This window comes from Argiope bruennichi, chromosome 8 (genome assembly GCF_947563725.1).
Source record: "Argiope bruennichi chromosome 8, qqArgBrue1.1, whole genome shotgun sequence".
Classification (NCBI taxonomy): domain Eukaryota; kingdom Metazoa; phylum Arthropoda; class Arachnida; order Araneae; family Araneidae; genus Argiope; species Argiope bruennichi.
Genome location: NC_079158.1, coordinates 98,449,470 through 98,476,753, shown reverse-complemented (window position 1 = coordinate 98,476,753; position 27,284 = coordinate 98,449,470). Strand labels below are relative to the sequence as shown.

At 29.9% G+C, this 27,284-nt stretch overlaps 1 protein-coding gene across 1 annotated transcript in view; it reads left to right on the top strand.

Moving 5' to 3' along the window:
* LOC129980818 (uncharacterized) overlaps nucleotides 1–27,284 on the top strand; it is a 140,636-nt gene that overhangs the window by 64,582 nt on the left and 48,770 nt on the right. The window contains exons 4-20 of the mRNA XM_056091209.1: nucleotides 891–997; nucleotides 3,097–3,312; nucleotides 5,690–5,788; nucleotides 6,999–7,129; nucleotides 8,210–8,420; nucleotides 10,876–11,018; nucleotides 12,336–12,540; nucleotides 14,852–15,021; nucleotides 17,172–17,340; nucleotides 19,521–19,700; nucleotides 21,058–21,423; nucleotides 22,813–22,989; nucleotides 23,710–23,817; nucleotides 24,489–24,583; nucleotides 24,750–24,971; nucleotides 25,057–25,219; nucleotides 26,485–26,676. Coding sequence (XP_055947184.1) covers nucleotides 891–997; nucleotides 3,097–3,312; nucleotides 5,690–5,788; nucleotides 6,999–7,129; nucleotides 8,210–8,420; nucleotides 10,876–11,018; nucleotides 12,336–12,540; nucleotides 14,852–15,021; nucleotides 17,172–17,340; nucleotides 19,521–19,700; nucleotides 21,058–21,423; nucleotides 22,813–22,989; nucleotides 23,710–23,817; nucleotides 24,489–24,583; nucleotides 24,750–24,971; nucleotides 25,057–25,219; nucleotides 26,485–26,676 — 2,954 coding nt within the window. The remainder of the gene's footprint in view (nucleotides 1–890; nucleotides 998–3,096; nucleotides 3,313–5,689; nucleotides 5,789–6,998; nucleotides 7,130–8,209; nucleotides 8,421–10,875; nucleotides 11,019–12,335; nucleotides 12,541–14,851; nucleotides 15,022–17,171; nucleotides 17,341–19,520; nucleotides 19,701–21,057; nucleotides 21,424–22,812; nucleotides 22,990–23,709; nucleotides 23,818–24,488; nucleotides 24,584–24,749; nucleotides 24,972–25,056; nucleotides 25,220–26,484; nucleotides 26,677–27,284) is intronic.

Genomic DNA, 27,284 nt, shown 5'->3' with positions numbered 1-27,284 from the left:
CAAAAAAAAATAATAACACTAAATATATTCTTAAAATATCAATAATTTGCGAAAAAGGGAAAATTGTTATGCAGAATTTTTTTTCCGTTATGTTTTTCTTTTCGTTAGGAAAGAAAATTAAAATCATTGCAATGAATCTGTTATGGTGATATTTAAAATAAGGACCAAATAAGGACCAACTTGTGAGAGAATTTCAGTATTTTAATTTTAACTCTAAAATAATGGTTCAAAAGATAAGATGCAAATCTTAAACATCAAGAAACACACTTCCACTGCTAAAGAATTAATTACTGTTAATTACCAAGTAGTAAAAAGATTTCCTGATGAAATAATTTTTGCAACCATTCGAAAATTTAAGTTAGGAAAAAATATCAAGGAGTTTCTTAAATATGTGATTGAAATATGAAAATTATTTTTATTCAAGATTCTTCATTTGTAACGATGGACAAATTGTGCGTATTTTTGTGGTAATTGCTTACTGAAGATTTATTTTTTAACTGAATGCTGCAATTAAATTACCACAAGAAAAACAGAAATGAATGTGTTTTTCATGATCTATGAAAGAATGTGAAAATTCTGAATGAAATGTTGAACGGCGAGTAGGAATTGTGGGTAAAAATTTAATAATACCACACTATTACTAATTGAACGATTCATTTAATGAGTGCTATAAAAAGACAAACAATCAATCAATGAACTTAGTAAGAGCATGTTGTGAACCGAGGCTAATTTTACCTTCATGCCCCCTTGCCTATATATTGTTACTTTTTTAGTTACCTGCTTATAGTAATAGATCAATAATTTTCTTTTAACTATTCGAAATTTTAAACATAAAATTTAGTGTAAATCAGTATACATTCCCTAATAAAATTATTATTTTTTAATTATAGGTATGGCAGTGAGCTAGCACTGGTCGAAAATTTCTGGCAGAACAATTACACGCAAACTCTTGCTACCTCTAATCTGAAAGATGTACTGCCGAAAACCTACTGGCTGGGTAAGAAATTTTACAATGACATTTTATAAGAGAAAAGTTGGTAGCCTATCTTTTTAAAAATGTATCTAAATAGCTTAATAAATTCTTAATCTCATTTAGTTATTTACTCTTGGAAATGTAATAATGGCGCATTTAAATATTTGTTATTTTTTTCAATTTTTAAATATATCTTTGATCTATGTCATTATGCAAAATTTGTGTAAAAGAACCATTTGCATGTATTTTAAAGCTGTAAAAAAGTTGCTATCATGAAAAAAAAAAGAATATTAGCAAAAAAAAGATATATTTTAAAAAATAGAATTTCATTTGAAATAGAGAGTACAAATTAATTACAGTAAAATTAAATTAATTAAAGTAGAAGTTAAAGTACAGAGAGTACAGAAAAAAATCAGTATCATTTAATAACTTGTTAGATTTTAAAGTTTTCTCATTCGTTTCCTATTTATTTGCTATTCCTGACAATAGAATGGACATACTTAAATGATAAAGACATTTTATTCTGCAAGAAGATGTTATGGATGATTAATATTAATCTGTGTATTCATCAGTATTGTTTTAACATATTGAAGATATAGAATATGAATGGTACAATCAACAAGTATTGTCATTTAACATCAGCGGCGTATTTTTGCCAATCAAGTCATTTGATTTAAGGGATAAGAGCATCGTGCACTGATTAATTAATCAGACATTTAAGCAGATTCTTCGAATTTATCTTTCTTGCTGTCGTGTTAAATGGAATAATTAATTATTGCTTCTAACCACAAAAACTGTTAAATAGTGTGCAGGGTTTTCAAGGAATGAAGGGAAAGGTTTTCATTGTTAAGAATGGTGACCACATTACTTAATTACATAAGGCATTCAAATGATGAATGCTGGAATGAAATCGGTCAGCATTTTGTACCATGATGTCATCTGACAGTGATATAACTCCAGCGGCACAGCTTTGTCATCACTTGATTTGATGATAAAAACATCGTGCAAAGATTAACAGATTGGCATAGATATCTAAACAGATTCTTCGAACTTATCTTTCTTGCTGTCTTCTTAAACGGCGTAATGAATCAATGCTTCAAATCCCAAGAACTGTTAAATAGCATGTCTGTTTTTAAAGGCGTGAAGAAAAAAGTTTTCATAGTTGTGAACGATGATCACTGCATAGATATATAGTTTATTACATAAGAAAATATATTAAGAGGGAAAATATTGGATTTCATGCCATGGTGTCGCTTGATAATGATTTAACTCTATACTGAGTAAATAGATATACAGAATTGCCTTTTTAAAGCGTTAATTATATAGATATACAATTTAAAAAATGCATAATTATATATATAAAAATATTCTATGTCAATCTGTTCGACATAAATACTATAGACGCCATTACATTTAACCTCTCATCTCATCAAGTTCTATGGCAACTTGGTTGAGTATATTTTAGTGCCCGGAATGATAATGATTTGTAGATATCGAATTTATAGATACTAATGTGACAGTGTATAGTAAGCAGCATTCATACTTCCAAATTTTCTACAAAACTGCTGGTACAATCTTCCTGATATCGTGAACAACACACAATACAGAATCTCATATCTTTGCAGCAATTGCATGTTTTTTTGCTACAGCCTAAAACTAGCTACACATAATGATTTTTTCCTGCGCTTGATGGTCGCCGTGATCTATTGGTCGAGTTTAGATTTCTAAGTCAAAGGCTTTCAGGTTTGATATCCAATGAATTTGTTGCATATTGTCTTATGTCAAATATCGTCACACTGGCATAGCGAGAATATTTTGAGTGAAATAGCAACTTATACTCCGAATTTCCATTCACGATATATTAAGGTCAAAACTCAAGAGCTACCATCGACATCATGCTATAACTCAAAAGGATAAGATAGTTCCCCAAATGTTCCTTTTGGAGCTTGACACAGAGATTATTCTCTAACATAACGAATAATATTAATATTTTTTGAGCTAAACAAACATATACAATGAAGGAATAATATTTTTTCATCTATATTCAAATAAACAATTAAAATTGCTTAAAAATGTATATATATATTCTATTTAGTTATTTAAATTCGAATTCTTTGTTGCAGGTCTTCGGACGGTGGATGATTTGTCCACCAACACCCTTGAGTCCGCGGGCGGCTCTTTCATCTCTCTGTACATGGGTATGTGGGCAACGGATCAGCCCCGGCCCCAGGACGGGAGCTGCGTGCAAGCCGCCCTTGACTCGGGGAGACAGATGTGGAAGCTGACCACCTGCGAAACACTTTTGCCATTTATGTGCCAAACCGAAGCCTGTCCTACAGGTACATTCAGTGATACTTTCATTTATCTAGCTTAGTACCAGCCAGAAATAAGCCAGCCAGAGCCTTATAAGCCAGAAATATACTATGCCAAGAAAGAGCAGGAATAGTGCTCTAATTTTAAACACATTTTTCTGTTATGATCATTAAAAAATTAACTTTCAATATGTTCGGTAGATGGTTTTAGATTGTTATGTGTAAGGGCTACTCAAATGAGAAGACTGCGGTTTTATCTAAAATGTTGTTTTTATTTCGGTTAACTGGAAATATGACACTTACACATGGTTTCCATTGACACTGATGCGCTGAAGTTGTACATATTACCTTTCCCATACTTCGGAAATAAGGACCTAGTTTCACCATAGAAGTTTCATTGAGTTGCAGACAGATTGAGTTCTCCATAGTGTCCGGTACTTCTTTGTCATATAAAGTCAGTCATTGATCTTTTAATCATGTTTTAGATGACCGAAATTGTCGAGATGTTACAGGGAGAGAGATCTTGGCTGTACTCTGTATTTTGAAGACTTCCTATCAAAATTCTGTTAGTCTGCCTCCTTTCTTTCGATATATGGCACAGAAATACTACAGAATAACAATGTACATTTCTAGAATTTTCTTTTTCTATTTACGACATACCAACCATCATCATTAAGCGTTAAATGTTTCTTTCCAGTCCAAGCAGTCCAAAAGTAGACAGAGTTGTTTGAAAAAGAAATTTAATCTTTGGAACGAACTAAATATCTGTTTGCTGTCCTTCCCTTCATGGCACATTTTATTTTTTTAATTATTTTTTATATGCGAAACTGGAAACCCATCACTCAACGCTCCAGTTTTAATTCGATACCACATCAATCCAACACAATCAGACGTAACAACGATAAATTAAAATTTCGTCTGAACATTTTTATAATACTCAATAATTAATTCTTTAGTCCTTATAATTGAGCTTCCATTGTTTTCAGAATTTTTTTTTCATCAGCAGTTATAGATTAAAATTTTGTCTGAGCACTTTAATAATACTCAATAATCAATTCTTTACTCCTAATAATTTAGCTTCCATTGTTTTCAGAATTTTTTTTTTTGTTTCATCAGCAATTATACATTAAAATTTCGTCTGAGCACTTTAATAATACTCAATAATCAATTCTTTACTCCTGATAATTTAGCTTCCATTGTTTTCAGATTTTTTTTTGTTTCATCAGCAATTATACATTAAAATTTCGTCTGAGCACTTTAATAATACTCAATTAATTCTTTACTCCTTATAATTTAGCTTCCCTTGTTTTCAGAATTTTTTTTGTTTCATCAGCAATTATATATTAAAATTTCGTCTGAGCACTTTAATAATACTCAATAATTAATTCTTTACTCCTTATAATTTAGCTTCCATTGTTTTCAGAATTTTTTTGTTTCAGCAGCAGTTATATATTTTTTAATCATATTGCCTTTATTCTGATGAAATCTGTTAAATTTTATAAGCTTAAGTTTTCAGTTATTTATTAAGTCAAGTTATTTTTTACTTCAACGGTCTTTTCCGATCAAAAGGATTATCGGTTTTTATCTTATTTGAGCACAGAGATTATTCAAAGAACATTTAACTGAAATGGGGATTAGTATAAATCCATGTTATCGTAATCTGCATGGAATTTAGAACATCACTCTTTAATCTCCAAAAGCTTAACTTCTTCCGTGCATCAAAGTATTTAAAAATAAATAAGATTTTATTATTTCTGCTTTTTAAATGTTAACAACCAAAGAAAAATAAATAAAAAAATCGATGTGTTTTAGTCAAGAATGTTTTGTTCGAATACATCAGAAATATTAAAAGCTTGTGATATTTATTGTTTACTTCAAGCATATCAGCTGTGTTATCATATAAAATAATCCCGTTGCCAAAATTTTTTTGTCTAAATAAAGAAAATGTTTCGGCTAAAATACTGAGAAAAGGCTGAAAATTATCTATTTTATTTGATTTTATAAAACTACTTTTATGTTTAATTAGAACTATTAAAATATTTAAGAATAATGGTGATTATGAGAAATATAATAATAGATATCTATATTTTGAGGCTGTCGCACAATCTGGCTGGACGGACTAATCAACGGCATAATTAAGTTTAAATATGATAATTAATATCCTGTAAAGTTCCTAAGAACAACAAGGATTTAGTTTGTTATTTATTCAGGTTTTACGTTAAAACTTGTATAATAATTTTCTGAATATTTTACTTTTTAATTTAACTAAGCCTCCAATGTAGCATTAAAAAAATTGCTAAAATCATTTTTAAAATATTATATTCGTGATTTGACACGTGTTTAGCCCTAAATGAATCAAATCAACTTTAAATTTTTAATTTCTAACAGTCAACTTTTTCTCCAGGTTCCTTCTTCTGTAGCAACGGCAAGTGTGTGAACAGCAAGTGGCGCTGCGATGGTCAAGATGACTGTGGAGACATGTCAGACGAAATGGACTGTCCTAGTAAGTGATATAACCTGAGATCTAATAAAATTTTTCTCTTTTGCCATCTGAAATGTGAAATACGCTGTATGTTCAAAACTTTACTCTTTCGGATTTAAACTTTTTTTTTGAATTTCTCAAAAGATTTAATGAACTGTCCTAGAACTTTGACCTCGTAAATAATGTACTAGAGTTCATCTTTTACAATGATGATTCTATTACTAGAGCATTTAAAAACATATTCAGATATTTTTAGGAAGATATATACTACTACAGTTGTGCAGAAGATACAAAATCATTAATAAAAAAACTGGAAATTATTATCAACCAAAATTGACGAAGGAGAAAGTTATTTGAGCTGATCCCGTTTCACAGAAAACAGATAAAGATTTGCAGCTATCCTTAATAATTTTGTTTGCTGTAAGCAATCCTTATATCTGTTTTCATGAAAATAGGATGAATAGTCTCAAAGATATAAAGACATTTTTAAAAATTCATAATTTTTTTGCAAAGAAAACAGAGTTTATGCTTTAATTATACGAAATTTATAAGATACTTAGTGATGTAATAGAGATAGATTATTGTAAAATCAAAAGCGAATGCTTTGAATATACGAAGATATGTATAATAAATTAATTTTAATTGCGAAACACAGCATATTTTAATCCGTAATCCAGAAACTAAGTTCCATTTTCACTGCCAAATATCTGCACTCGTTAGTTCAAGAATATTTTCTGTTGCTTTGCCTTTCAAAATCACTTACCTTTTCATCGCCTTTCATCGGTAAGCTAGGAAAGGCATTTTCAGATCGTTGATTTATGAGGCGTTTGTTTGGTGAGATTTTTAAATGTTTAAAACAATACAGCATTCCGCCGCATGACACTGACACTGACAAATTTATTAAATTTGCGATGTAACTTATGTAATGAGCAATTCCATGTTTTACGGCACTTTATTTTCAAGTTAATCTCTCTGTGCCTTCCATAATCTGTGTATGAAATTTTGTTTCATTCCATTCTTTAATTTTATCAACAAATGCCTTCAAATAAGGAAAGTTATATTATGGCCACTCTAGACATTGTTTCTGGCTACTTATTATTAATGGTCTTTCGATGTGGAAATAAGTGACACAGATGAACAAGGGTGGGAATCGGCTATTTTTTCATTAATAACTCAGCCTCCTAAATTAAAAAAAAAAAGTTATTAAAACGGACAATTCATCTACCCACAGATCTCTGCCGATATCACTTCAAGAGTTCCGGTGATTCCATCCAGTCCCCCAACTATCCGAACAAATATGAACCTAATTCAGATTGCAAGTGGACGCTGGAAGGAGCAGTTGGTACAGGAATAGTTTTACAGGTGAGTTACAAACTTATCATCTAGCTTCTTTCTTTTACTATTATTTCAAGCCATATACATCTATATATTTGTACCAAGTTTGGTAGTTCTAGTTCAAATGATTTGGCTTATGGAGCGCTAACACTCATACACTCAAGAAAAGATTATTATTAGCAGAATCTTTTTTTTTTTTCCTCCTAATTGTTGAAACGAAATTGATGGGAATTTCAAAAGAAAAAATTATATTTATTATTATATTTATTTGTTATTTAAAAGGATTAAATAAATATAATTGCACAATATAAAAAAAAAATTAAGAATTTATGTTTTTTGAATTAAGCATTTAATATCGCTTTCAGTACGATTCATTCACATGCTGCCACATGCTGACAAAGATTCGTTAAATTTTATTCCTGTAAAATTTGAATTAGATTTCAAATCACATAATGCTAATTATTGTCCTATGTACATTATCCTATGCGCTATGTCAGCAAACTAACTTCATTAAATGACTCCTGTTGTTTTACTCATAATGAATCCTAATTCTCTTTAACTTATTTTGTAATAAAACATTCCTCGTCATGAATAATTATTTTATTAAATAAACTATTACTTATGATAAATAATGATACAGCTTCATTTTTTTTAAAGCAAAATGTTCTTCAAGATGAATAATAATTCAACTTTATTTATTCCGAAACAAAATGTTTCGAATTATGAATAATAATTCAGCTCCACTTAGTTTGAAATAAACTGCTGCTCATGATGAATACTAATTCATCTTCATTAAATATGTAATAAATTATTCCTTATGATGAGCAATTCACCTTCAATTATTTTAAAATAAAATATTGCTCATGATGAATATTAAATCATTTTTATTAAGTATGAAATAAATTATTCTTTATGATAAGCAATTCATCTTCACTTACTTTAAAATGAAATGCTGCTCATGATACATAATAATTCATCGTCATTAAGCATGAAATTCCTTATGATGAGCAACAATTCATCTTCACTTATTTTGAAACAAAGTGTTTCTCATGAAGAATAATAATTCAGCTTCAGTAATTTTGAAATGTTCTTTTTCCCTTCTTTCAGTTTTCAGATTTTGAAACTGAAGCCAATTTCGATACAGTTCAGATTCTCGCCGGAGGCCGGACAGAAGAATCCGGTGTGAGTCTTGTGACACTATCCGGCACACAAGACTTGGGAGTGAAAACTTTTACCACAGCATCCAATCTCATGATTGTCAAATTCCGATCCGATGCATCAGTGGAAAAAAAAGGATTCAGAGCTAGTTGGAAAACAGGTGAGGATCTTCCTCTAACATTTAGTTTAGTCTTTTAATTTTACACCATGTCTTAATAATACAACTAGGCACTATTGGCGAAAAAAAAATCAGCCAATCAACATTCAGTCTTTTGATTTTATAATAACTTCATTCAAAACTAATTAAATTTTTTGTCTTTCTATCGATAAAATAGTCATTCACTCAAATAATTTTTCCATATTTTTTAAACATTTTAAAAAATTATGTTGATGATTTATTGTGGTTTTCTATCAATTTACAATATTACAAAACTGTATGCTGTGATGAAGTATTACCATTTTAATTTCATCCTTTATTTAAAAAATATATAAATTGAAAGAAACATTGTATTTCAGAAGACACATAGTATTTATCTTAAATTAGCAATATTATAAAGAAAACATTTACTATAATCAAATTAAATATAGCAAATATTTTGAAGGATTGTAGTAAAGCTTCATGAAAAAAATAATATAAAAAATAAAATATTTTAAACAATGCGATTATTGAAAGATATCAGTTTCACTTGGTAATGCTATTTAGAAAATAATGCAAACATTCATTATCGTTTTCACATTTTTCTTAACAAATCTATACTTATAATAAAGCTCAATGTGTGTGTGTGTGTGTGTGTGTGTGTGTGTTGGCGCTCTACAGGCCAGACCGTTTCACATACAGCTACCAAATTTGGTACATGTATACCTTGGAGGTTGGGAATGTGCACCTGGGGTTTCTTTTTTCGAATTTTTAATTAGAATTTTAATTATTAATTAAAAACTAACTTTCCCGCCAAAAAAATCTTACATTTTCCCCACCGCCAACTTTTCCGCCAAAAAAATCTTCCATTATCCCCAGCGCCAAACGAGAAAGGCTTCAGTTTTTTTTTTTTTCTCCCAACAGTAATGAGGCTAGGGTTAAAATTTTTCGGCGGATTATTTCAATCGGTTCTGTTTATTTTCTTAATGTTTGATGCATTTAAAATTAAACATTGTTAATGAATCAATCTTTCAGATTCATTCTGAAGTACTTTTGAATTAAAATAAAACAGAATAAAGGAAATTAAAAATTTCTAATCCGCATAGCGTTACCCCAACTGGCGTAGAAAAAATCACGTATTTGCGTTACGTAACCGGCGAAGAAAATTCACGCATGCGCATTCTGTTCTGATTGTTGCCATGACAACGTTATCAGTGGATGATTTAAATTATTTTTGGGTTAGTTGCATGCTTTTGTAAGTAAAGTTGCATGCTTTTGTAAGTAAATTGTATTTATGTTAGTTATATATTTTTTGTATATGCTTATAGTTTTAAGTACATCGTTTTTTAAGTAGTTTTTTTAAAACCTGTTTTCAACCGTTTATTCTAAACGATTCGTTTTATTTTCTTAGTGTTTGATGCATTTAAATTTAAACATTGTTAATTAATCGATATGCTCATAATGAATCTAAGAAAATTTTGTTGACCAACTCTTGAGATATTACATAAATTTAAAAAGATATTCTTTAGTGCCCATAAAGTTTAAACGCTGAGTGACTCTATTTTCAGTAATCAGATTATAAAAAAATGCTTTGTTTCAGTAAAAAATATTATTATATTAATTGAAGATAAATTCTTTCCACTTTAATTTAAAGCATAAATTCTACCGTTTTCAACCGTTTATTTTAAACGATTCGTTTTATTTTCTTAGTGTTTGATGCATTTAAATTTAAACATTGTTAATTAATCGATCTGCTCATAATGAATCTAAGAAAATTTTGTTGACCAACTCTTGAGATATTACATAAATTTAAAAAGATATTCTTTAGTGCCCATAAAGTTTAAACGCTGAGTGACTCTATTTTCAGTAATCAGATTATAAAAAAATGCTTTGTTTCAGTAAAAAATATTATTATATTAATTGAAGATAAATTCTTTCCACTTTAATTTAAAGCATAAATTCTACGGGTGCTAACAGAAAACGAGAGAGATACATATTACTTTATGACTGAAGGCCTTTATAATATTATGAATGAATTATATGATAATCAAAATTTGAAGTTTTAAAATATTTTGATGAAGACGCTATTAAAGTAGAAATTGCATAAAATATTTAATTATTAAAATTTTAACGAACATTAAGATTGGCGAACCGGCTGGTCGCCAAAGGCGTCTAGTAGAAAAATAAAAGTAAAAAAAAAAATATTTTTGAATGGGAAAAAAATTATTCTATGTGAAGTGCATATTACTATTTTTATAGTTGACTGCTGGAAAAAAAATAAATTCGTAAGTCAAATAGAATAAATAAAATTATTATTAGATTGAATTTCACAGTCCTATTCATTAACCATTTCTGAAAAAGTTTGCAATGAATATTTTCCCATAAAGTTAAATCTTGATAAAACGGATTGTTATAATGAATATTGCAAAAATACTTTTATATTCCTAACTTTTAAATATTGATTTATTTTTTATTTCAGAGCCCATAAAATGCGGTGGTGAGTTGCTCGCTCTGCCAAATGCTCAATTGTTCAATTCTCCACTCTATCCTCAACCATATCCTGGTGGTCTAGAATGTTTGTATATCGTATCAGCGCCATCTAGCAAAATAATTACTCTAGAGGTAAATTTTTTATGCATTTTACATGTTTATAACTGTATATTGCAAAAGACGTACAGTTGAGTCTATATTCAACGCAATCTCATCGTACCACTTCGAAACTTCATTATAAAAAATTTATTAAATAGAAATTTGTGAAAAAAAATTATTAAAAACGAGAGAAAGGAAAGAATTGAAACTAACTTATATATTTTATTGATTTCAACACATATCCTAATCTGTAAAAAAAAGGTCAGTGATCCTGCATGGAAATGATTTATTATACAGAAATATTTTCGTTAAAGATTGAAATACATTATCTGTAACTCTTGAATTTGTGAAAACTGGATTTAAAAAACTTTATTTTTATAGCAATTAGGCTTCATAATATGGAGAGTAAAATTTAAGCTCTGTAAAATATCTCATTAACGAAAAATTTCTTTCTGTGAAAGTTCCTAGTATTAAGACTCGACTGTATTTCAGCTGTTACGGTTATGCATGCTTAAACTTTGAGCTGAAATATGTTACACCATATCTTAAAAGAAGAGAATTTTAAAGATCAGTTTCAATTACTTAGTAAGAAACCATTTATACTTCCTGGAATTCAGATTCCTCTAATAAAAACTGTATCAACAAGTTCGGTTACAAACGTAAAGATGAACTGATTTCACTACATTGAACAATAAACTATATATAAAACACAATGATTAATTTTCAAAAAAAAAGTAATATTAGAAAATGTTCAGGAGTTTCTTGTGAAATAAACTTTTCTTCAAAAAGGATATTTAATAATTGATTCCTCACCATATAGCGACATTCAATTTTCTATTTTAGTGCTCATTGCCTTCATGTGAATTTACTAATAAATTGATGGATGCGTAAATCAATTTTTATCTAGATTCGTATTATTAAATGATACGAGTACAAAGGACACTTGCTTATTTTGTGAATTTACGAATATATTGACGGATGTCTAAATTTTAGTCTAGATTCGTATTATTAAACGATAATTTACAAAAGACGCTTTGCTTATTATTGTCTTCAGAGATTAAATATTAAGTTGTTTGCATCACTCTTTGCTTTCACCTTAAGATATTTATAATCAAAAGGCACGTGATAAGTAGACACTTAAATTTAAGGAGATAATTAAAATAAAGAATATAAGAATTTTACAATTACAACCAATTATTCATTCAAAAGTATTATTGAAATATTATCAAATATGTCTTTTATAATATGAACTTTTTTCCCGATGTTCCCATTATAGCAGTTCTTATTGTGTTTATATGACAGATCTCTTGTTATAAGAGGCATCCTTTAAAAAAAGTTTTTTTCAAACAGGTGGTAGATTTAGATCTGGAACCTGATAAGGATTTCCTCTTTATCCGCGACGGCACATCACCATCTGATCCTTTGCTGGCTAAACTGACTGGTACAGCTAAGAATAATCCCAAATTCATTCTAAGCACTCGGAACAAACTCTACATCTACGTGCAAACAAGCTACGGTGACAGCAGAAAAGGATTTTCCATCCGATTCAGATCCGGTATTTAACATTTCTTTCAATATTTTTATACAAATTGTTGTGATTTTATATGTAGAGTATCCACTCTGATGGTGGTTCAATAGATATCTATATAGTTAAAGGTAGGCATATACTTCCAGTCTGAGAAATGTTTTAACCCATTGACCGGCAAGGATGCAGAACCTATATGTTCTTAAAACAATGATGCTTGAATGTGCAAAAAGTAACTTTCTTCGTTCCAACCGTTATTGACGAAACTCTTGGGATGATTTTCTACATTTCAGCCGGTTGAAGGGTTAACTAGCGTAAAATTAATACGTATGTTTTTTGAGTCAATAAATAAACTTAAATAAAAGTCATTGTCATATATTTTATTGGATTCCTATTTTTTAATCATATTAAATAAAATATTTTTGATAGCATTTAAAAAAAAACAAATACATATTTTTGCGTCTAAAACTGGTTGAATTTTGAAGCTTTCAATATCTCTATTTTAAACAATTTAAGCCTACAGGGGTGTCGCAAAGTCTTTTTCTGATTACAAAAAAAAAACTATTACGGAAGAACCATTGAATGTAATACAGTAAAATGCTTATCGTGGAATGTTGATGTTCTTAATTTTATTATTATTATTATTATTTATTATTATTATTATTTTTGTTAAACAGAAGGGGCAACTAACATAGCAATAGTAATCTGACATTCGATTGTTATCGAAATGGCGTCAATAAAGTCACAGTAATGGCGGCAATGAGATCCACGCTCGTCCGATATTACTTCACTAGTTTTTTTTTTTTTTTTCTGTCTCTTTTTATTATGTGAGAACATGATGTTGTTTTGGTTTGGGATTTTTGAAGCCACAAACTGCGTAGGTAGAAAATAAAGATCATGATTTCTTGGAACTCATAAATTGTAAATTTTTTCTGATCGGCATCATACATATAAGAAAATATTCGAACGTTTTAAATTAGCTAATGAATGAAAACCATCTGACAGCTTTATTAAAATTGTCTTTGCAGAATGATGATAGAGTGAAGTTCGATCCTTTTTTTCAAAATGATATTATTGCTTCAATTTATCAAGGCATTTCATAGAAGGAACGATGATTTAAACATTTAGTTTTTTCTCTCAAATTTCATTGTGGAATAAGATTGTTCTCACATGATAATTTGAAATTTGAGACAGAAGATTTCAAATTTGTTTCTAATATCTTAATTTATTTTTTCCTTTGGGGTTGGATAAAGGAAAGAGTGTTTTTAACCCAATCGAACCTATTAATACACTCGAATTTAGGATCATTAATGTGACAGCCGAAATATTAAACAATACTTTTCGAGAATCGAAATACCAACTTGATATTCTTCGAGTTAACAAAGGTGTTTGAAATTTACTGACATAAAAGGTTTTAATAAGACCTTAATTGTCTTTATAATTCATCGAAACATCCATATGACAAATTATAATAGTTTTTATAATAATTTTTATAATTAGAGGAAGACTTTCTGACCACCTTGTATTTCAATGGCTTCTTGGAAAAAGATCCGTGAATCAATCCACACTGTTTCCTTTAGATTGCCACTGATTTCTTTAAAATATTGAAATCCAGTGTTCATAATTTAGTTGGTTTTGGGCACAGAAGAATGGAATTTTTTTTGTTTAAAATATTAGTGTATCAAAAATAATGACTAAAAAAGCCCAGGAGCTATATAAAAATTTAGATTTTTTTTAGTTAGTCACACAAGTTAGGAATTCTAGAAACATAACCACATATAATTAATCCGCCCCACCTAATTAAAGATATTTGGATTCAGTCTAAAAGACTGTACCCGCGCGGCAGCATTGGCGGAAACTAAGGTTGAATCCTAAGGGTCATCACAGGCCACGGTACAATCCTTCCCGAGGGAAGCACGTCCCATCATAGATAGGAAGTAGCCGATCTCTACCATATCTGTATCCACCAGTGTGGCGAGAACCAACCACCATACCGGAAACTTATCATTCTCATTTTTGAGGTGTCCCCCGGTGGTATACAAGCAACATAAAATATAATTCTTTATATCATATAAAGTAATTTTTCATTTGTAAGTGCATACTAATGGCTTAGAAATTAGAAAAGTGCTAAAATAAGATTAAATGCTCTGCATATACTGCATTTAGCTTAATTTAAATAACTGACTAAAAATCATAGGGAAAACTAAATGTGGATCATTTCTTTCTCTCTTTCTCATTTGCTTTGTATTTTTCTACGAATATTTTTGAAACTTGTTTTTCTTTGTTCCTGTAGTTTACTATTTCATATTAAATTCTTAAAATCACATTCCTTTTTATGCAGGGTGCCATGTGGAACTCAATTCTAACTCCGGGAACATCTCCTCTCCAGCTTTTGGAGTGGTTAATTACCCATCCAATCAGGAATGCACTTACAGGATTTCGAGACCAGGAGGTGGACCACTGTCTCTCAGATTCAACAGGTTTGAAGTAGCCCCTGATGATTTCATACAGGTCAGTTATGGAAATGATTTTTCTAAGTATATATATATAAAGAAAATAAATCATTAATTTGATAATAAATATTTAACTTATCATATACTCTTGTCACAGTAATTCAAAGTTAGCCATGATTTGTGTGTTTTGCACTGGCAATTTGTCCTGATCAGTAAATTTAATACGTAAAATTATTGTGCAGTAGTTTATTCATAAAATTCGTGATTTTTGCAACAATTAATTTAATTCATTATGATTAAAGTTTATTCAATGAATATTTAGCCTTATACTACAAATCTAAAAAAAAAAAAATTATTTGAAACATAATTTGACAAAATATTGCAAAGACTATTACTAACGTGGGTTTACACTCGGCCAGTTATGTTATAAGATGGCCAGTAGGCAGTGCATACATATAAAGGCTGAAAAATGCTATTCAGAGGCCACGCTGGTAAGGTCCTGGCTTCGGAACTGGAGGGTTTCAGGTTTGAGACTCGATTTCACCGAAGAACCGTCGTGTAAGCGGGTCTGGTGCACGCTAAACGTCCTCCCGCTGCTGTGGCGTGGTGTGGAGAGGGAGGTGCCAGCTTGGGTGTCGTCCTCGTCATCTGACCGCGGTTCAAAATTACGAGGTCAGTCCCAAAATAGCTCTAGTGTTGCTTTAAAACGGGACGTTAATATAACTAAACTAAACTAAAAAATGCTATTCAATCCATTTCAAGTACTTGTCCCAATGAGACAACAACATGACACTGTATTGTATTTTTTTCTTACTGCACAAACGTTTGTAGAATTTGTCGGGGTGTTTTTTTTTTTTTGGCGTGAAAAAATTGATTATTTATTATAGATTATGATACGTAGTGAAAAAGAAAAATTCAGGGACGCCAATACGGCAATTTATAGCCAAGCATGGAATGCCTGAATCTATCTTATGTAATTGTGGCAAACATATATCAGTCCTTTCTAGACATACGCTACCTACTGGCCGTCTTATAACTGGCCGAGTGTAAACCCACCTTCAGTTTAAACAATCAATGATTATATTTGCAATTCCACTACTTAATTATATATCAAAACCATTTTTTGAAATAAAACTAAAAATTATTTTTAAATACTTAATAATTTGATTTCATATTTAAAATTAAAATTAGAATATCATAATAATGATTAAATTCAATTTAGAATTGGGTATTTCGTGTTTGTGGTAATTTTTCTACTGGAATATCAGTGTCCTCATTGAAGTCAGGTATTTGATGTATCAAACTTTACTTTAACCCCTTGCCTGCCGCGGGCGTATATATACGTCTCCCTAAGTCAATGTGTTAACTGCCCCTGGCGTATATATACGTCTCGCTATTAACTATATACGTATATATACGTAGCACTGGGGACCGAATCTCGCAAGTTATCCTCGGCAGGTAAGGGGTTAAAAAGCAAACAAACTGGGATCAGCATTGATAGTTCTTGTACCGAATTTACATATTATTTCTTTAAAATTGAGGTTCAAACCTCTAACTATTTTGAGTACAATTTCAAACTTCTAAATCGACAATTCAAATCAGATCATTTAAATACAGTAAAAATTAATAAAAATTTAAACAGCAATCGTTGTATTCTTTATGTATGAGAGATGTCTTTTCTAAGAGTAGCGAAAATAACAGTGATTTCGTATTATTTCTAATTCTCTTCTATTCCTTTGGAAGTACGATGGTCTTTACTGAAAGTAGCGAAAATAACAGTGATTTCGTATCATTTCTAATTCTCTGCTATTCCTTTGGAAGTACGATGGTCTTTACTGAAAGTAGCGAAAATAACAGTGATTTCGTATTATTTCTAATTCTCTGCTATTCCTTTGAAAGTACGATGGTCTTTACTGAAAGTAGCGAAAATAACAGTGATTTCGTATCATTTCTAATTCTCTGCTATTCCTTTGGAAGTACGATGGTCTTTACTGAAAGTAGCGAAAATAACAGTGATTTCGTATCATTTCTAATTCTCTGCTATTCCTTTGGAAGTACGATGGTCTTTACTGAAAGTAGCGAAAATAACAGTGATTTCGTATCATTTCTAATTCTCTGCTATTCCTTTGGAAGTACGATGGTCTTTACTGAAAGTAGCGAAAATAACAGTGATTTCGTATCATTTCTAATTTTGTCTTGTTTCTTCAGGTGTATGATGGCGAAAGTGCAACCGGGGTTCGGTTGCATCCTGGTGAAGGTTTCAGTGGAAACAGTAGGCCTTCCATTACTTTAACAGCCAGCAGTGGAAACATTTTTCTTAATTTCCTCACTAATCCCATGCACACAGCTGCTGGATGGATTGCCAGTTTCAGTGCAGGTAACAATCAAAAATCTTAAAACATGTCTATTCAAAAGAAAAATTTATCTTAAATCAGTAATAAAGATAATGTAGATAAAAGTACTGGAGTAGCATTTTAGGAGTTTAATTACAGATTATACCGAGAAATCCAAGAGGATATTCATTTAGATAAAATTCAGGCATAAATATTTGTTCTGCAATACAGTCAATTATTTCCCACATTTCTAGAGATAAAAGATATTTATTAATAAGAAGAATTCTGTCTTAAACCTTGTACCACAATAATATAAATAGAGGATTATCGGCTTTAGTATAGGTAACAACTAGAAGTTCTAGATGATGCAAGGAAAGAATTTTATAACAAATCTTTTATAATAACAATGTTAACAATAAAAGGAATTTCTAAAATATATTTCATTCAGTAAAGAAACTTTAAAGTGATTATTAAATATAGTAATTCGTCAATTCAAGGCACTGCAGCAGAAGATTCATTTAAAAAAAGTAACTTTTGTAGGAAACTAAAATTCTCACTTTCGGTAAGCCACACTACTAAATTCTCTAGATATTAGAAAAGCTAAATTAATGAAATTTAATAAAGATCTTAGACCTAAAAGCTGCCTAAAATTATTCTCCAAAATATCTTATCTTATTTCAAAAAAATGCCTGAATAATTTATTCATAAAAAAAAGAAATAGAAGAAAAATTAAATAATGTATAATAAAAGCATTTTTGCCCGAATATTGAAACGAAATGATTAAAAAATTAAGTTAAAGGAAAAAGTCTAGGAGAAGAGAAATAGAAAAAAAATTAAGTAATACTTAATAGAAGGATTATTTACACGAGTATTTAACAAAGATTATTATTTTTAATTTTTACAAAATATATATATATATATATATATATATATATATATATATATATATATATATATATATATATATATATATATATATATATATATATATATATATATATATATATATATATATATGTCTTTTAAATAATTACGTATAATTAAGAAACATTTTTTTTTTAATTTTGTGAAATTTTTAAGAAATTAAAATGTACCAAATGGCTACATAATAAATTAAACTATATCCCAATGACGCAAATCACATTATAATAATTCTATAATAAAAGTAAAAATCCCTTTCTTTCAATATATTTTTTACAATGCAAGAAGGAAAAATATTCTGATAGTATTTTTAAGGGTAGAACTATTCATACAACAACCATCAAGATATATTTTCAAATGTCCAGTTTAAATCAAATTTTAGTACCGTTATGGCCATATATCGGTCTTTTCTACAAATGTTTATCAAAAAGAATGTTAAGAAAGAATTTCGAAACACTCATTGTTGCCCTTTGAAACAGTCATGTAAAGCTTATAAATGAAAATAAAAGTGCTAAACGATGCACTGTAGGTTAAAATGTACTAAAAAAATTAAGCTACAGAGAACAATCTAGGAGAAGAGAAAAGAAAGAAAATAATAAGGTTAGAAACCTTAAAAGATACTCAATTTTTAAATTTTTCTTGTGATAGCAGATAAATTTTAAGCTCTACGATACCAGAAGACGCATCGAAATCCCATTTTAGCATACTTAGATATTTGTGTATATGTTTTTGAAATATATAGGTGCAAAAAAGAAGCCTTTCTAATCAAGAAACTCTTAAAAGTATACTAAGATATTTAAAGTAAAACTTGAGACATTAAAAGTATACCAGGATATTTAAAGGAAAATTTAAGATGTTATTAGGATATTTAAAGGAAAACTTGCGATATTAAAAGTATACTAGGAGAGTTGAAGGGAAACATAGGATGTTAAAAGTATAGTAGGATATTTAAAGGAAAACTTGAGATATTAAAAGTATACTAGATTATTTAAAAGAAAACTTAAGGTAGTAAAAGTATACAATGATATTTAAAGGAAAACTTAAGACATTAAAAGTATACTAGGTTATTTAAAGGAAAACTTAAGATTATTAAAAGTGTACTAGGTTATTTAATGAAAAACTTTAGATATTAAAAGCATGCTAGAATATTTAAAGGAAAATGTAAGACATTAAAAGTGTACTAGGATATTTAAAGAAAATTTTAGATATAAAAGTATACTAGGATATGTAAAGGAAAGCTTAAGATATTAAAAGTATATTAGGATATTTAAAGGAAATGTTTTAAAGTAATTTTATCTTTCAGATTGTCCTCAACTGTCTGTGGGAGAAAGAGCTATCGCATCAAGTAGAGAGACAACATTCGGGGCTCGGGTGATGTACGTGTGCCCCATTGGACAGGAATTCAGTTCTGGAGGAGACAAGATTTTAGCAGAATGCATGCAGGGAGGAAACTGGAATGTATCGCACATCCCAGCTTGCCAAGGTACGCATACTTTTAATTTACGACATGTCACTTTCACCCTGCGATGACGCAGTGCATTTTTATTTTCTATCGGATTCACATTCTTTTTTCAGAAAGAAAAAAAACAAACATTGGCGGACTATTTGGAAGCTATCTTGTTAGACTTTGAGCATGTACTATTTGTACTATTAGATGACATAGTTTTGGCTTGTTTTCAGTTGGTTTTATGTTCCTTTTTATAAAAAAAAACCGCTCAAGCTGTTTGGGAATTATCTTGTTACGCTTTCAATGTCCATTGCATAACATGGAAGTTGGTTACACTCCAAATTCTTGTATTGCACCAACTTTAGAACATTTAAACTTCATAAAAAATGATAATAAATGAATCACAAATCTTTTAATTTGAGTTATGGTATCTTTACTAAGCAACGAAGCAGTGCGTTTTAATTTCATGCTAATTTTCAGATAAAATACGGTGAATTTCTTTGTTGTACTATTAGTAGATTACAAATTACAATTCTAATATCTGTCAGATGTTATAGATCTTATTTATCCTGCAATCTTTCACGCTGCAGCAACTTTGACTTCTAATATCCCTACGCGAAAATAAATTTCTCCTTGCTTTCTTTATATGTCATAAAAGAAAAAGTAAAATTTCAAAAAATACCATCATTATATAGTTATCTAAAAGTTATAACCCCATTCACCAACAAATTCCATCAAAAATATATTTCCGTTCACTATAAATTAATGAAAATAGCAATCAACAATTTTCTTTTAGGTTTTGACTACATTTATTTTTAAGTTCTTTTTTACGTGCTCGTTTTTTAGCAGTTGATTTTAGTACCTGAATATAGATTAGCAGTTAATTTTTCCTTCTACAATTATTTCCGTCTCTATTTATAATTAAATTTAAGACTGAAAAGCTGTTATTCTGTTATTATGAATTACAAAAAAAAAAAAAAAAAAAAAAAAAGAAATCAATTGTACTTTACTGTTGGTAGGAAAAGATTTTTGAACAATTTAAAATTATATTCATATTTTATTCACATTGAAGAAATATCCCATAATTTATTTGTTTAGTATAAAAACTTTTCCATTAAGGAAAATTATTCGTATATTAATATTCGATCTGTCGTTATCATTAAATAAAAGAAACATATTTTAAAACTGAAATGTATTGTTTTTACCGAAAAACAATAATTTGTTTTTACACATAAAAGTATCTGAATATCTCTGAATTCTTTATGTGACATTCAAAAAATACTAAAACAATTTTCAAATTGTTTGTTATTGGCTAAATTGTCAAATTACCGCCTAACCAATAAAAAAAAAATTACCACATTTATACCATTCTTCCTCTTTTCCTTATTTGTAGAGAAGTACTGTGGTCCTGTGCCCCAAATCGACAATGGCTTTGCAGTGGCTGCTACCAATGTCACATACCGTGGGCAGGCAACTTACCAATGCTACGCAGGCTTTGGATTCCCTGGAGGCCGCCCCACAGAAACCGTACGGTGTTTAGAGACGGGACGTTGGGAAAGATTGCCCACCTGCTTAGCTTCTTCATGCCCGCCCTTGCCGGACACGCCCCATGCTGTCCGGACTTTGCTCAACGGAGAAGGCAGTCGTTATGGCACAGTTATCCGATTCGAGTGTGAGCCCGGATACAGGAGGACTGGAGTTCCTGTCATTGTCTGCACCACAGTTGGACAGTGGTCATATGAGCCTCCAGTGTGTGAACGTAAGAAAGAAAGCATTCTTTTTCAACTTGCTTCTGTACGTTCACCTTCTGTGTAACATATTAAGACAGGCAGTTGTTTTAGTTTAAAATAATATTGTGAACACTTAGATCCTAAGAAATTACGAATTTCACAACAAAATAAATCTTTGAGTAGATTAAATTAATTCAGAGGGAAATAATATCTTACTTACCAAAATTTGGTACATAAGGGGGTAAAATGGTAAGTAACCAAAATTTGGTTTTGTTTCCCAGTGCGTAATTTCAATGTCCGCATTAGTCATTGAAAGCACGTTTAATACATAATCAGTTCGTCTGTCCGCATTAGTCAGCACGTTTAATACATAGACAGCTTTTAATTGGTGATCTTTGCACTAGTTGTTCAACATGCCATGTTAATTTAATGTTTTGAATGTTTTAATTGACTGTCCAGTTTTTAAGTACCACCGAACACGTTTCTTTAATTCATCAATTTTAAATATGCACCCCCAACGAAATTTTTTAGAATTTTATGAGCTACTGGGTTTTTTTCCCATTTAGTTTAGTTTTATGTTCTCTATTTTTATCATATATATAGAGCAGCATGGCCATATATGGTTTTGCGCCAATAAACACAAAGCCAACCAAAACTCGTTTTTTTTATTGAGCAGATTATTAAAATTATGTACATAAAAATATTATTTCATCTTAATTTTTCTTAATCCAGGTTTGAAAATTTATGAACGGTTAACAAACAACTAATTTCGTTGAGAAATGGAAAGGAAAAATTGTTTAGATTTTATCGGAGTTGATAAGTATAAATATAACAAAAAAAAATTCAAAATGATGTTTCTTCTTCCATTTCTTCAGAAAGGTCCAAAAGTGGTCCAGATAAAGTGAAAAAAAAAATGCAGATAATTTTCCCTTGCTAACTGTTTCTATTTTTAATGTATTTACATTGGAAGAGAATTTGCTGTAAAGTTGCATTCTGCTTGTAAATTTTTCAAAGTGACGTAGAAGCGAGTTGGAATTTGAACAGCTTAGTTTTCTTTAGATACTTCTGAAAGAGTGGTAGAGGAACATCCATATTCTGTCAAAATGTACTAGTTATTGCTTAGACATACTATTACTGAAATGTTTAAAATTAGAATTATATTTTGAGATTTTAGCCGTTCTGAGATCTATCCTTTTATACATTTTGAACTGTTCAAATCAGACATTGTACGAGCCATTGAATGACACAATTCATGTTTGTATATCTTTTTATGCCCGGCAGCCCAATGTTTAATGAAAGTAATATTAGTCATCTTTTCATTTTTTGCCAAGATACTGCTAACACATTTATAATGAATATTTGATGATTGAAGTATTTTTAGAAAAGATATACCAAATAATTTTTGTATTTTGATGCAGGGGTTAAGTGTCCAGTATTGCCAGAAATAGAAAATGGATTCATTATTGATAAGGACAAGGATTACTTCTTTGGCGACGAAGGACGAATTCAATGTTTCAAAGGATACAAACTGGAAGGAAGTCCCACCATCAAATGTCTCGAAGACCAAACATTCAGCAATAGTTCTATGTGCAAAGGTAGGTTCAAAGTATTATAATTTTATTAAATTCATAATCTCTTGCATCTTTTAATCTTACTAAAATTATAATGAGCACCAACAAACTTTGTTATCCTTTAACTGTTAAATAATATACATCTTTAAAAGGATTAAGATTATGATTTGAGAATCATAGTTTTCTTAAACATATAATGATTTAAAAATCGTTATTTTCTTAAATATATAATGATTTGAAGCTTAATGATTTGAGAATCATTTTTTGTTCAATATATAATTTAAAATAATAGTTTCATTTGGTGTAATAAGATTCAGTCCATCAAGGTTAGTTGACATTATAAAATTGATGCTATTAATATGGTAAGTAAATAGCTAGTCGCAGCCAGCGTCCTGGCCAAGGGATATCGCGTCTTCCCCGTGAGCTAGGCTTCCCGGATTCGAGTCCTGGTTCGGGCATGGTTGTTCTCTTCCCTGTGTTCTTTCTATCTGTGAGGTGCATGAATGAGCCCCCGCCCCCCCCTGTGAAAAGGGGTTATGCAAGCAAGTGTGTGCGAGTTTCTTCTTCATATGAGTTAGAAATCAGACTTCTGCCCTCGGGTAGAAGCTACTGTGCAAAAACTTGACTTAAAATAATCACACGACAAAAAAAAAGTAGCTAGTCGCCAAAATCAGTTAATTAAAAATTTATTCTATAATATGCTAAATTCATTATGCTAATTCATCTTTTGTCATTCTAATTTAGATATAGATGAATGTGTCTCATCTTCCTGTGATGCTGCTTCAACGAAATGTAATAATACTGATGGAGGCTTTTATTGCAAATGTCGAAAAGGATTTGAACCTAATATGGGTACGTTAAAAATGCTATTTTTCTCACTTTGGAAAGTTATATTAAAAGTTTTATCCTTCATTGTTATTTTTATTGCCATGTAAATTAGCTTTCATTGCTTCCATTTCAAAATGGGTACACCTCAGTGATGTAGCTGTTAATGAAAGACGAATTCTTCTGCCTATCTTTTTCTGTCAATTAGTAACGTATGTTCCTCATTAATAAATGTTGTTTGTCTGTTTATAAACAATGAATATAACTCAGTGTCTGTTTGTTACCAATGAGCTCTGCTTTCTATTATATGTCTGGTAGTTAGTGACGAGTCTGCCAACTCTTTTAGGGTAAATTTGAATTCGCCATATCAATTTGGATTTCAGCATTGTTAAATTAATTTTTGAATGGAAATAATTCTATCTTCCATATTCTAATAAATTTAGTTTTATTATAATTGTATCTTATGTTATCTGTCCCAAATTTTCTCTAAAAATCCTATCACTTTACAAGACAAGCAATATCTTACTTCTTTTAAAAAATTAAAAAAGAATTAGGTTCTATTATTTGAAAAACGAATTCCCTTTTATATTTAGATAATAAAATCGTCTCATATAAAATTTAATAGTGAGAAGAGTAATAAACCATTATCATCTTAATTTTATAAGACTTTATTTTTATATGAACAAAATATTTTGCAGAATGTCGTCCAGTTGGGGATTTAGGAGTCGGAAATGGCAACATCCCAGACAGTCGAATCAAAGCTTCAGGAACTGAAATCGGCTACAGTAAAAATGTAAGTTTTTATGTCAACAGTTCTAAAAGCATTCTATATCACGAATTTGCTATTTTCAATTATGTCGTAATTCTATATTACGAAATAATTGAATTAATCGAATTTATTCAATTGTTTCGATTAAAAATTTTACAATATAAAAATGCTTTTAAAACTCATTTTATAGGGTGTCCGTCTTGATAATGCAGTGGGCTGGTGTGGTAACATCCAGCGTCCTGGTGAGAACTGGATCCAGTTCGATCTTCGTGCTCCAGTTGTCATTCGAGGTTTCAGGACTCAGTCCGTATCAAGACCAGATGGATCTCAGGCTATTCCTCTGGCAGTGCGATTACAATACAGTGATGATCTTACAGACCTCTTCCGTACTTACGGAGACCCATTTGGACAAGTAAGTAGATTTTTCCATCCACAAAACCTAATGTTTGTTATGCATTATCTAATTATCTAATCATTTGTTATCTCTTCTTTTATAGCCCATCGACTTCCGCCTCACTCACAATGGTGGATCTGGTCTCTCGATTGTGAGTCTACCAGTTCCTGTGGAAGCCAGATATGTGAGAATCCTAGTCATGGACTATGTTGGAGCACCATGCGTAAGGGTGGAGCTCATGGGGTGCACAAGACAAGACTGTCTCGGTAAGTTTATTATTCATTTATAGCTGTTACTTATTTATTAAATGATAAAGTTTACTTCATTCATATTCCTAAAAAATGGCTTTAAAATTTGTAGACTTACATAATTAACTTACAAGATTTTGATGCCTTTTGTAATACATTTAAAATTTTATTGATCATACTTTTTTAGTTAAAAATATTTTTAATCCATATTTCTTAATCCCTGTATATGAGAGTGGTAAAATAGGAAAAATAATTATTTTTGTTTAATTGCTGCAAGTAAATTTTTGTTTTCAGACCAATTATTTTTTTTCTGACTATTTAAAAAATATTCCAACAAATGGCTTAAAAAAACTAGCAAAATTAATTTTTAAAAATGAAAATGGCTTAACAAGCTTCAATAAATAAAATATTTCTATGGATTCAGTAACGTTTCTAAATTTTTAGTACTGGTAATGTGATTCCTTAACAAATGAAAACAAATTTTCCGATCTAAGGACATATAAAAATGGTAAGATAACAAAAAAAAATATTTTTGCTTGCATAATAATAGATAAAACTTTATTTTCCTTCTAGTTATTTAAATACCACATCGGTTTAAGAAATTTTCGTTGGTCACTTTGAAGGCGCAGAGACTTTAATAAAGATAATATTTTATATACTTTTTGTTATTAATATTTTTAAAAAGCTGTATAAACAAGTGCACTGCCCAATTTATTTTAAATTCCATTGATTCATCAAGAAAATTCTTCAAACCTGTGTAATAAAAGCATTTCAAAATACTGCTTACGTTACATTAAGTTATCTCAGAGGGAAAATAATAAAGAAATATTCATTGAAAAATCAATAATTAGTTTAGTTATATTCAGTTCAATTAACCTGATTTCCTGGCTTTAAAAAAGTAGAAAACATTTATGTAAGATTTAATTTAAAATCTACACATGTATATTCATGCAAAAATTATATCAGTCATAATTACCAAAATACCCAAACTTTAATTACCAATACCCAAATAATAATTACCAATACCCAAATAATAATTACCAATACCCAAATAATAATTACCAATACCCAAATAATAGTTACCATTACCCAAATAATAATTACCGTCATAATTACCAATACCCAATAATAATTACCGCCATAATTACCAATACCCAAACATTTTTAAGGCACACTAATATGTGCCTTAAAAACGTTTTAGTATTATTTATCCATTTTGCAAGTTTTGTTTATACATTAAAAAATTCATTTTCTCTGTAAATATCGTTATCTCTTTTAAACAGATGTTAATGAGTGTCTGGACAACAATGGTAGTTGTGATCAAAGGTGTATTAACAGCCCTGGCAACTACAATTGTCTATGCAACGTCGGATACGAACTTTATACTAAGAACGGCACTAGTGGATATTACATACCCGGAAGTGAAACTGGTACCAAAATTGGAGACAAATATGTCCTCAACAAGACATGCGTCCGTAAGTCCTTTACCCTTTTTTTTTTTTTTCTGCCTCGTTCATCGGTTGAGTAGGTCGGAAGAAAATTGTTGATGTTCCAATCTAAATTCGTGTTTTTACAAAATCAGGAATCGTTTGTCGGTGAAAAAAGCTCTTACGGCGATGTTTAGGGAAGCGTGATCCGTATAAAATGCATGATAGGTCTTAGATGAAAAATTACATCTATTAACTGTAAAACCAATAACATAATAAACGGAAAACGGAAATTCAGCCGTAATTGTCAACTAGGATTTTTTTTATGAAAAAATTACTTCAAAATTAGATAATAATAGCAAATGCTGTTTTATCAGAGTGTGAGGGAAATAAATACTCCTCTGTAACCTCTTTTCATTTAATTGTCATTCATAACGATTTAATAAAGACAATTTTCCTTTGATGGTTCCTTAAAAGATGTTTACAGCTGAACTCAAACTCAAGAATATATCTTGTGTTTTCCGAATCTGAATTTGAAAAAAAAGTTAGTATAGTTATTTGACGATTTCATTTGCATTTTAGGTTTTAATAATTTCCTCGATTAAGTTAATGAAGTTTTATAATGAATGGATTTGAAAATTACTTGAGACATTAAA